This window comes from Anoplopoma fimbria, chromosome 10 (assembly GCF_027596085.1).
Source record: "Anoplopoma fimbria isolate UVic2021 breed Golden Eagle Sablefish chromosome 10, Afim_UVic_2022, whole genome shotgun sequence".
NCBI classification, from domain to species: Eukaryota; Metazoa; Chordata; class Actinopteri; order Perciformes; family Anoplopomatidae; genus Anoplopoma; species Anoplopoma fimbria.
This window is the reverse complement of record NC_072458.1, coordinates 6,121,407-6,131,944: the sequence shown is the minus strand read 5'-3', so window position 1 is coordinate 6,131,944 and position 10,538 is coordinate 6,121,407. Positions and strand designations below refer to the sequence as shown.

The 10,538-nt window shown below is 39.7% G+C and overlaps 1 protein-coding gene across 1 annotated transcript; it reads right to left on the bottom strand.

Moving 5' to 3' along the window:
- Positions 1-242: 242 nt before the first annotated feature.
- spag1a (sperm associated antigen 1a) lies at positions 243-10,149 on the bottom strand. The gene is made up of 8 exons (XM_054606084.1): positions 9,606-10,149; positions 7,960-8,059; positions 6,957-7,109; positions 5,930-6,087; positions 3,337-3,478; positions 2,917-3,043; positions 2,652-2,789; positions 243-2,044 (listed from the first exon to the last, which is right to left on the bottom strand). Exons 1-8 carry the CDS (start codon positions 9,961-9,963, stop codon positions 2,039-2,041), a joined length of 1,182 nt encoding a protein of 393 aa, XP_054462059.1. The 5' UTR covers positions 9,964-10,149; the 3' UTR covers positions 243-2,038.
- Between the last annotated feature and the right edge of the window lie 389 nt (positions 10,150-10,538).

Genomic DNA, 10,538 nt, shown 5'->3' with positions numbered 1-10,538 from the left:
AAAATTTTCAAATCAAGCCTGTTGTCTGTATATTTTGACATGGAATGATTTTCTGTAGTGCAGTCATTTACACTTCATGCGCCTTGTAAAATTATTGTCAACTGTATGTCAACGGAGCAGCTCTGTTTTAACAGGTGTGGGTTCATTTTATTTTAACATGCCAGCGATCAGCAATTTTGCTGCAGTTTTTGTTGTATTCTTACAATCAAGCCGCAGAAACAAAAGGCACATTAAAGCATCCATATAGCAGTTTATTATTTACATTTGCATCCAAACTATTTACATACAGTACATGCTCTTACATTCCACAAAGCAACACGTCAAGCCTCATATCAAGTGTTTTCATTTAGTTGAGATTTTTATGCTTTAAATTAGACAATACAAGAGGAAAAAAAGGGTTAACAGGTAAGATAAGATTGGACTTATTAATTAATACATCAGAGTATGAAAGAAATAAAAGTTGTGGCACATTGTGCTGTACAAAGATTTACATTGTTTTGGGTGTAACAGGGCTGACGCAGGATTGTTTCAAAGCATGTTAATGGGAGATTTAAAAGAAGGATATTTAAAAGGCCCTGCACACCAACACAGGTGTTTTCAGTTATTTCATTTAATTACGCCTCTGCTCCTATTGAAGTCTGCTAGAGTGATTAAAGTCTTTGTCGTTCCCAAACAGGTGTGATAATGCAAACAGGCGAGTCAGGTAGCTGTCAAACAAGCACGGCCTGTAGACATCCACACAGACCTGAGGGGAGCTCTAATTAGCAAATAAAGTGAAAAGACCTGTTTGTGCGGATCACGGCTGTAGGGCTTTACAATGTTTTTGGAGACTAACAAGTTGATGGAGAAGCGAGACAAGCTGTTTTAGTTTCTCAGGCTGAACTGCTATTGATTGCAATTCATCACTCTGCAGGTTGCTTCTCTTCTCTAACACGTATGGGTTTTTTTTTTTGTTTTAGTTGAATGGAGGCTGTGAGGGGTTTTATGAACGGATCCAAGGGTTCAGAGTTAAAAGCTATTGAAACTATTCCGATAAGAGACTTTCCAAACGTAAACTGTACACCTATTCACACACAAAGACACACGCAGTCATCTTGGTTTCATTCGAGATTGAACCTGAGACCTACAATTCTTACAGTACATGATTAAGTAATGCTACCTTCAATTGCTGGATATTTCCTAAACCAATGAATTGACAATTTATATTTAACAATAACTTAAGCCTTGCGCTCATGAGATATTTTAACTGTGATAAATCATTATTTTATCTTAAATTATAGTTTTACCACATCACTTCTTCAGGGTCTTTAGCTGTAGTAATGCTTTAAAGTATGGTGTTGGTTCATATTTTTTTCAAACGTAGCAGTTGTTAAAATATGTAAACAATGACAGATGCTCTGAAATAACAGGAAAAGCTGAAACCCTGGAAGAAAAGACTGAGCCAGATGACTTTTTCACCTTTTTAACTCTTTCTGGGAGTTCCTTAACTCTACATACAATACAGTTGAGTTGTATCAGTTTCAGTCAGTGCTTTGGGTCGTGAGCTCAGTGAACCATAATGGAACCAAACACAACATCATCAAAACAAATCAAAGTTGAATCTTGGCGTATTTCATCCTGACTGTGTTAGAAATCTCAATAAGGCACACATAATCCACTCTTACTTTGAACCTGTGTTACTCAACCATACACAGCGCTTTGCAGCCTGTTACAACCGATCTGTATGTACAGTACATTACATCATAATGTGAATGATTTATAGTGCAAGCAGGTCATGAGTACCTTGATGTTAGCCTTTGTAAATAAAGCTGCCCGTTATGGAAGGCTGTGTACTCAGGAGTTATGGTGTGGTTTGCACACATTGCAGATGGTGCAGAGCTGGATAGCTGGTGATCCTAGGAGCCCGTCCCAGACGTCAACGCCAGTCATTTCTATTTTTTCAGGTCTTACTGCAACCGATGGCTTTAAGAGTCCTTTTCCTCCATAACTGCTACAGTACAGTAGGTGCACAAACCTGTTTCATTCCTCCACACAAACATCAAACCTAAAAGAAATGAGCAAAAGTCAGTATTTTTGTGTTTTTTTTGTGTAAGTGAAACATTTAAAGGCACAATATCAGTGCTTATGGTTGTCTTTACAAATTTAACACATGGATAAGTGAAAAAGTCCCTCATGTAAAGTCCTTAATATATAGGTTTCTTACATATTATGGTTTTAAAAACTGGACTGGAATGGTAAATTCTAATTTCAGTGCAAGAAACCCTGTCTTATATGTAAGATCATCACAGTCAGTTATTTAAACCTGTTGTATTGTATCTCTTGGACCTTAAATGCAAATGAGGTCAATCAATACAAATGTAAAAGGAATCCATTCAAAGTTAAAGAAAACAACTGTTTGTTTTTCATTTGTTTTAAGTAAAGTATGGGCAGTTTAAAAATAAAAGATTGTTTAGGGGAATAATATATCTGCTGAACTAAACCACGATAAGACAATATTAAGTGTCTGGCGATGTTGACGGAAATAATTTAAATCGGGGGTTGTTACAACATATGTTTTGCAAAACCTTTACTTTCAAAAGTGTTTTCAGTTTTGTCCCTGTTCTTGAGAATCACTGAATTACTTGTGTGTGTGCATGCAAACAATCTTTTACCCTTGGTGTTTGTGAAGTATTGTCCATCAAGCTCTGTCTCAGCAAGCTCGTCACCACCTCAAGCTCTTGCTCTGCCTCCTGGACTTTTGGGTCCAGGTGGAGGACTTCCTGGAGGTCACTGCTGGCCGACAGGTAGTCCTGAAAAAAATAAATCAGAGAAAGAGTGGGTAAAAAAATATGACCAACAAATGAAAACCACCTGTCTAATTCAAAAAGCTTCAAATAAACGAATGTGTGTGTGTTATGATGGGGGAGAGACGTTCACCTGTAAACCCTTATAAGCCAGGGCTCGTCTGTAGAAGGCCTTCTTGTTGCCCGGCTCCATCTGCAGAGCAGAGTCACAGTCCTGTTTGGCCTCTTCAAAGCGATTCAGTCTCAGGAGGCAAATGGCTCTAGAGTAGAATAGAGTACAGGGGTCAGTGAAAGCAGCATGTCCATCTCTGTCACGGCTTCAGGTTATGGATTGGAGAGAAAGATGATCCTGTGGTGCCCTCTACTGTTTTTCCTGATAAACTGTTCTTAAGGGAGATCATAAGCCAGGTTTAGAATCAGCATCATGTTACATCCTAAATTCTGCTTTTTTTTTAATACAGTGTCTACCTGCCTACAAACAGTATTTCTTTCGCAGTTTAATTCAGGGACCCTCCTGCTAAAGTTGCTCGCCCTAGGGTTGTTTGATGCGTACCTGTTTGTGTAGAGAGCACATTCATCCGGTTTCAATGCGAGACATTCGCTGTACTTCTTCAGAGCCTCCTCAAAGTTGCCTTTCTTGACCAGATCGTTGCCTTCCCGTTTTAATAAAGTAAAGCAGGCATCTTTTCTCCTGACTGTTGACAGAAATGAGCAATTTAGCAACAATGCAACACTGAAACAGGTGAATTAAAATAAAAAAAACAACCTTAGGACTAGAGTTTCGTTCTGACTCCAGTTAAATGAGGTTACAGCTATGTTACACTGTACTGAGGTCTGTATTGAACGTTGTCTTTCAAGGAGCTTTTCCCATCAGTCCAGCGCACAAACTTGTTCAAGAGCGATCAATAAATCCCATCAGCCTGTCAGCAGCAGTCTGAATGGACCAGAGGGGATGAGTCAACTCCTGCTTACTGAGCTCTCTATTGTGCTGATAAAGACTTGGAGAAACACATAAACACACACACATATACAGATAATCCTGGCCTTTATCAAACAACCCAATTCAAAATTATTTATCTAGCGAGACAAGAAAACTGACTCATCGAGGCTTGAAATTCACACTTGTCCCACACAAGGTTATTTTTCCTCTGGCTGAGAAGTCTGTCAATATTACTAATACTACTACTAATATGACAGTATGTCTTCAGTCTGACTTTTTAATCCAAAAAATGCACTGTAGAGCTGAAATCGATGAGCAAAGCACCAGTATTCTTGATCAATTGCCTCTGAATGATAAAAACATGGTTTAATGTCACAATAACCGTGGTATTCATCTTTCAGTTTTAATGTATTAAGTTATCTTGTTTATTTTCATAATTTACACACTATATTATATATAATAATATACAATAAAACCATACAACAGTATAACATGTGAAGGCAGACTAAGCTCTTATGGAGAACAAGAGTATTTGCCAGCATCAGGAGAGTTTTTTTTAATATCAGCATCAACAGCTCAAGCACAGGAGAGTACTCAATTATCTGTAGCTATTTAAGCACAATAGTCTGACTTTAGCTTTACATTTGCAGATCAAGAAGATTGAGAAGCATTTTGAGTTTTAGGAGCATCTCAAAGTTGTTTGATTGGGATTACCTACAGAACATGTTCATCCATTTGTCTTAGATGGTCCATTTATTATTTCCAAGTATTTATTTATTTAATTCAGGACACACATCTAGTCATCTAGTCAGTTCAGTAAGAGGATTTTCTTCATTTTCAAACTGCACACAAACCACAGAAGGAAAAAAATGTACGTGTCCAGTTTATAAGGAAAACCATTATCTTCCAAACAGAAACAAACTAAGTGAAAGTGAGTTGACATACATTCCACATAAGTTATACTGAATGTAACTGTAAGAGTCTCCAGATATCAGGGCTGGTGTGAGCGTGGCAACAGACTTGTACAGTTCAAAGATTTTTTGGACCACAATGAAGGTATATAAAGGCTTACAGGCAGGTTCAGATTACTGTTCAGGTAACGGAGGCTCAAAAGCAATAAGACGATGAGGTAGTCTGGTGACTGGAGCAGATATAAAATCAAATAGCATCTGGTGGACAGAAAATGTAGCAAACAGGGTTGGGTAAGTGGGAATGTGGCTGAAAAAAGTTGGTATCTTATCGTATTTTATCCTTTAAAAACAAAATGTTGCTGTAACAAAACAGGATCTAACTAATAAACGCGTGGTGTAAAACACTGACATCGTGGTGAACCTCTTCCCATCTGTTTCCCCAGCAACAGCAGTGTGCTATTCAGAGATTAGCTCTGTTCTGTGCATGTGCTATATTCATCAAGTGTTTATGTGTGTGTTTCTCTGTATAAGTCAGGTGCTTTATCGGTGTAAGATTAAAGTCATGGGTATGGAAATTTATTTTACATACATATAAATCTATTTATCTATATTTTAGTGTGTGAGCATGCTTTTATAATGGTGTACCACACAAAATGTATAAAAATATATTTAAATATACGATATAAATATATATGGAGCCTTCTGGTCTGTGTGAGCAGGAGCATCCTACAGGAAACCTGACCTGGATTGTTCCATTACAGCATTGCAACACTCTGTGTGGATCGCCTTCGCTTTTTCTGCATTATTGATGATCCACCCACACACCCCCACACACACACACACACACACACACACACACACACACACACACACACACTATCTCCCAGCAGGAGTGCCTTCACCACTGCTCATCAGCATTTACACACTAATTCTCACTGACCGATTTCTGGTGCTGCTGCTGCTGCCTACGATTCTATAATTTAAGGGTTTCATTTCAGAATTCTCCACCCACAGCTCATCATGCACTATCTGAAGGACAAACGTTTTTTCCAAGCAGGAAGAAAAAAAACAAAGGTGGCAGATTCCTATTATGTCAGAACAAAAGCTTTTGAAGACCCGTAAATCACAGATTTACATAGTGATAGCTTTAATCCTATAAACTCAATAGGATCAGGAAGCACATGTGCTTGTGAATGGTTCAGGGGAAGACTAGGAAGTTATAAATCCACTTAGCACATGTTTGTATGTTAAATGTACAACTCCTCACTAAGCTGAGAGGAAGCAGTGTCACTGACCTTCCTCCTGAACAGCCCTGGTGGCTCGGGCTTGAGCTACTTCGGCGCTGATCGGTTTGTCCCTGTGCTTCAGCTGAACGGACAGAGGGACGGCGGGAATCTCCGGAAGCTTCTCTCTCCACTCGGGACCGTCCTGCTCGATAAGCATCTGGGTGATCCTGGCAGTGGACACACAGAGAGTACAACACGCAGTGTGAGCTAAGAAAGTGTTATGTAATTAGTCAAATTAATGCTGCAACCACTACAAGGTTCAGTCATCATTCATTTTAATATTTACAAGTGTTCTTTTCCTACTATGATGTTTAAATTGTCTGCTGTGACATAAAGGCCTGATCCTTCAGAGCAGAGGTCTGCTCAGCCAGAGCGAGAGAAAACACCTGTGTGTGTGAATCATGAGTGGGTAGGCCCTATAAAAATGAATACATCTCAAATACTATACACTAACTCTTAACATGTATTGAGTCCGTAGTGTATTCAGACTGGAAACATGACGAATAAAGTAAAGTTAATGTGGATGATGGTGAAACAACTCCAAGAACACAACAGAAGGGCAATAAATACACTTTTTGTTGTCTGACTAGAAGAATTAGAATAAAAAAATGGGCTGACAAGTATGTTGATTTCTTGTATACTGATTGCAAAAACAGCAAACTGTTATGATTACATACTAAATACAGTTAGCAGGTGGTACATAATTAAGACACTCTCCTTGTCAGTGACATGAGCTGTTTGGCTGAATGAAGATGTGAAAACTCTCCGGCCTTGATGGCACAAGATTGTTAGGCTCTTCAAACTTTTATTAAATGTATATTGGACAATTTGATTGTACATGACACCATCAAAGAATGGTGTCTAATGTTTCCAAAACAATATTATAAGAACTATATACGTGTAAGGATGGAACCAGTACATACAGAACAGGAAAAAAAAAATCAGTTTAACCTTGAAATCTCTAGACTTCTTGATACAACAAGTTACAGATGCCACATTATCTACAGTGTATAATGTTTAACTGTTTTCAGCTGACCTGTGGACGCTGTCGTGAGCCGCCTGCACACTGGTGTCTATCTGCAGGACAGTCTTATAATCCACGTAGGCCTTTTTGTAGCGCTCCAGTGACTCATGGGCCATTGCTCTGCGCAACAGGGGCTTCAAGGAGTAGGGCTGCAGCTCCAAAGCCCTAAAGAGGATCAGAGAGACGCAGAGACAGAGGATCAAACCGTCTGCACCTGCTCACTGTGACTCACAGGTGTAACTGGTCGGATCTGTAGCCCTCCATTCATAAACATGTAAGGGAGTGTTTGCTTTGGACAGAGAGATTCCTCCAGCCTCCTAACACCCCAAATACTCACATAGTGTGTGTGTGTGTGTGTGTGTGTGTGTCGACTAAGAGAAAAACTAAACCTGAATACAAAAAACAGGAAGAATTCATATGAAATAAAATTCCAAGGTTTATGGGAAATCTAGCATGAAATTATAATGTAGGTCACCTAAAGTAGCAAAACAAGATGTAGATATCGTTAGTTTTTAGATTATTTCAATACACATGTAAGGAAAGTCATGCATTTATTAACTGAGATCGACCAATAATATATTAATACTTATACAAGCTGAAATAATAAAAAGGTAATTTCATTTATCTACAAAAGCTGATATCTTTCTATGTGAGACGAAGGCAAATGCAATAAAAACAAACGCTATCTTAAACGGGACCTGCACCGGTTTTACACCTCCAAGTCCAGTTTACAAGTGCAGGGAAGTGCGACTGCACATAAAGCTTACTGTGATTCTGTCCCAGCAGTCAACGGTTTAGTTGAATTGTGGGTAATGTAGGCAACAGGCAAGGTGGAAGTATGCACAGACTTCAAAAGACAATCTTGTCCTGCTGCATCTATTTCGATCTATTCTTTTTTCTAACTGTCCATGAACCTGACAAAGTTAGGTTACAGGGGTGCAATAATAAATTGGTGGAATACCCTTTCTAAATCTGATACAAACACTAAAACACATAGCTGACGCTTGTGACGTACTTGTTACAGTCCAGTATGCAGTCGTTGCTGTTTCCATTCTTTAGGAAACATGCCGCTCTGTTGGAGTAGAGAATACACAGGTCTTCTGGACTATCGATACCTGCAGGGAAACAAATACAACCCACTTATCTGAATGGTGAAACAACAATACAGTCATCTTTTAATTTCAGTATAACACATAGGTTTAAAGACAGACTAGTACTTCATATATAGAACACCTCTTTTTGACTTTTGCTGTAGTCATTTTCTATAATGTCCTTTCTCCTCCGGCCTTTACTGCAGTTTCACAACTGACAGCGCAGCATCAGCTTTCACGTGCTGCTTGAGTGCCCAAAGACTGATGTCAACAGTGCTGATACTCCTGAACATTAGTGTTTTGTTTTTTTACAATATCAAAAAAAGGCTAAATCACACATTGTTTTTAGTGCTTTACTTTGAGAGTCTCTCTGTTATGTCTGCTCTTGTCAGCCTGTGTCTCACAGTGCTGCAGAAAAAGGTATCCTTCTTGCCAGCCACAAGAATAAAAGTTGGCTGAGAGCTCTTAAAGGTGCATAATGACATTCAATCTCACCTAAAAGCCCCATGTGTACCAGCACATGACTTTTATCTACCGTCAGCGGTGTTGTCTTGTGCCAACACTGCATTCACAAATTAGCAATGACACCTCGAGCCGCAGCTGCAGTTTTTAGATGTTGGACCAAGAACTAGCGGTCACTGATCCAAACAGGTGATAGATCTGAAAATTGACTTCATCATCTACTAGAATCTACTCATAATGGTTGATTATGAGCATGACAAGCCTAATGCATTCAAATTTGACATGGGATACTGGGGATTGTGGAGCCAAAAGACACTCTGGGTCAGCTTGTATCTGATATCCTTACGAGGGCTGGTACACAGATGCTACAAGAGACTTTCTGTCTCACTCTGTGCCACCAAATTGTTGCTGTTCCTACATTAGCGGCTTAACTGCCATCAGAAGTTGCTTTTGGAGACTTTTCTTCATAAAAAAGCACAGCAGAGGGACATGTTTTGACTCTAAAGTTATTTCAAAGCAGGTATAAATAAAGTAAATGGTAAAGTATAAAGGCACATTATTGTTCACTCGATGACTCTTTACTACAGTTAAAAAGACTAGGTAGTCTTTTTTATTGTTTTGTAACAAAAATGCAAGAAGTTCACAGATTCCATCTTATAAAGTGGGAAACTGTGCAATTTCTACAATTCTAAACTGAATATCTGTGGGTGTTGGATTGTTGAGACAAAATAAGCTATTTCAACATGTCAACTCGGAAATTGTTAGGGCCAATTCCACTATTTTCTGACATTGTACAGACCAAACAATAAATATATTTATAGAGGGAAAAAAGCCCAACTCCTTACTTTAATTTGACATAAGATCTCGTGTGGCATGCAACTTTATTGACACTGCCAAAGTCAATTTAGGTTATTAAAGTTTTGGGGGTTTACTATATATTGTGTATGTAAAATGTAACAATCCAAATTTACTTCTACTGAAAAATGTCTAAGAGTTAACAGTATTTTGTAACCTATATGTATCTAATCAACAGGGGTGTTTTTCCTCGGATTAAATGCTGCGCAAGAGGCGAATTCTCTAATAAAATACGTAAACATATCTTCCTCACCTGCTTCAGCACATCCATCAATGGCCTGTGAATACTTCTCAAAGGCATCCCCAAACTGGCCATTTTTGAAGAGGTGGTTCCCTGCGTTCTTGAGCCGGGCCAGGTGAGGAGGAAGGGCCCCGGCGGGGGCGTCCAGATAACTTGTGTCTGCCGCAGGGCTGCCCTGCTCCTCTCGTCCACCAGCAGGGCTGTTTTCCCTCTGCGTACCATTGGCCACCCCCTTCCCCGGAGCTCTCTGAGTCTGGGGCTTTTCCACGGTGCTTCCAACCCGGCTTCTCGTCCCCATCCCCGATGTGCCCTGATCTGACCTACCTCCACCTCCTCCGCTGCCCGGGGGCTTGTCCTGTGCGTTACCCATGGCCGCACTCCCTCCGCAGTATGTTGAAACTCTTCCTCCCTCACTGCCTCTTCCTCTCGCAAAGCTGCAGCTACGTCTGAAACTGAGCTGGGGATTTCTGTAGGACACGCCCCCCGGAGCAGACGTCAGCTGTGACGTCAGAGAGGGGGAAGTGCTACAGCGATGCAGTGCTGCAGTAGGACAGCTCTGAAGGGAGAGCCTCAGAGTAGACTTCAGAGTACAGGGCTGTCTGGTGGCTGGTGACATAATACGGGCAGATTTATCAAAAACCTGAATGATTATGTCAAATAAGAAGAAAACAACAATTCTGATGATATATTGCTTCATAGTCTTTATTGTCAATGACCATGGGAAAGTACTAAATATTTGCTCTTTACAGCTTCACACAACAATAGCATTGCTTTGTTTCTACTTTTTGTTTCATTATAAATAAAATGAAAAACGCGTTTTTCAAGGGCACATTCAAAGTAGAAAAAGCACAGCTGTAAATAATCTAATTAATTAATTGCTTCAGTTTTGTGCCTGCTGACTCACTATCGTGACTACACTCGGATAGAACTAAGCCATCATTAATG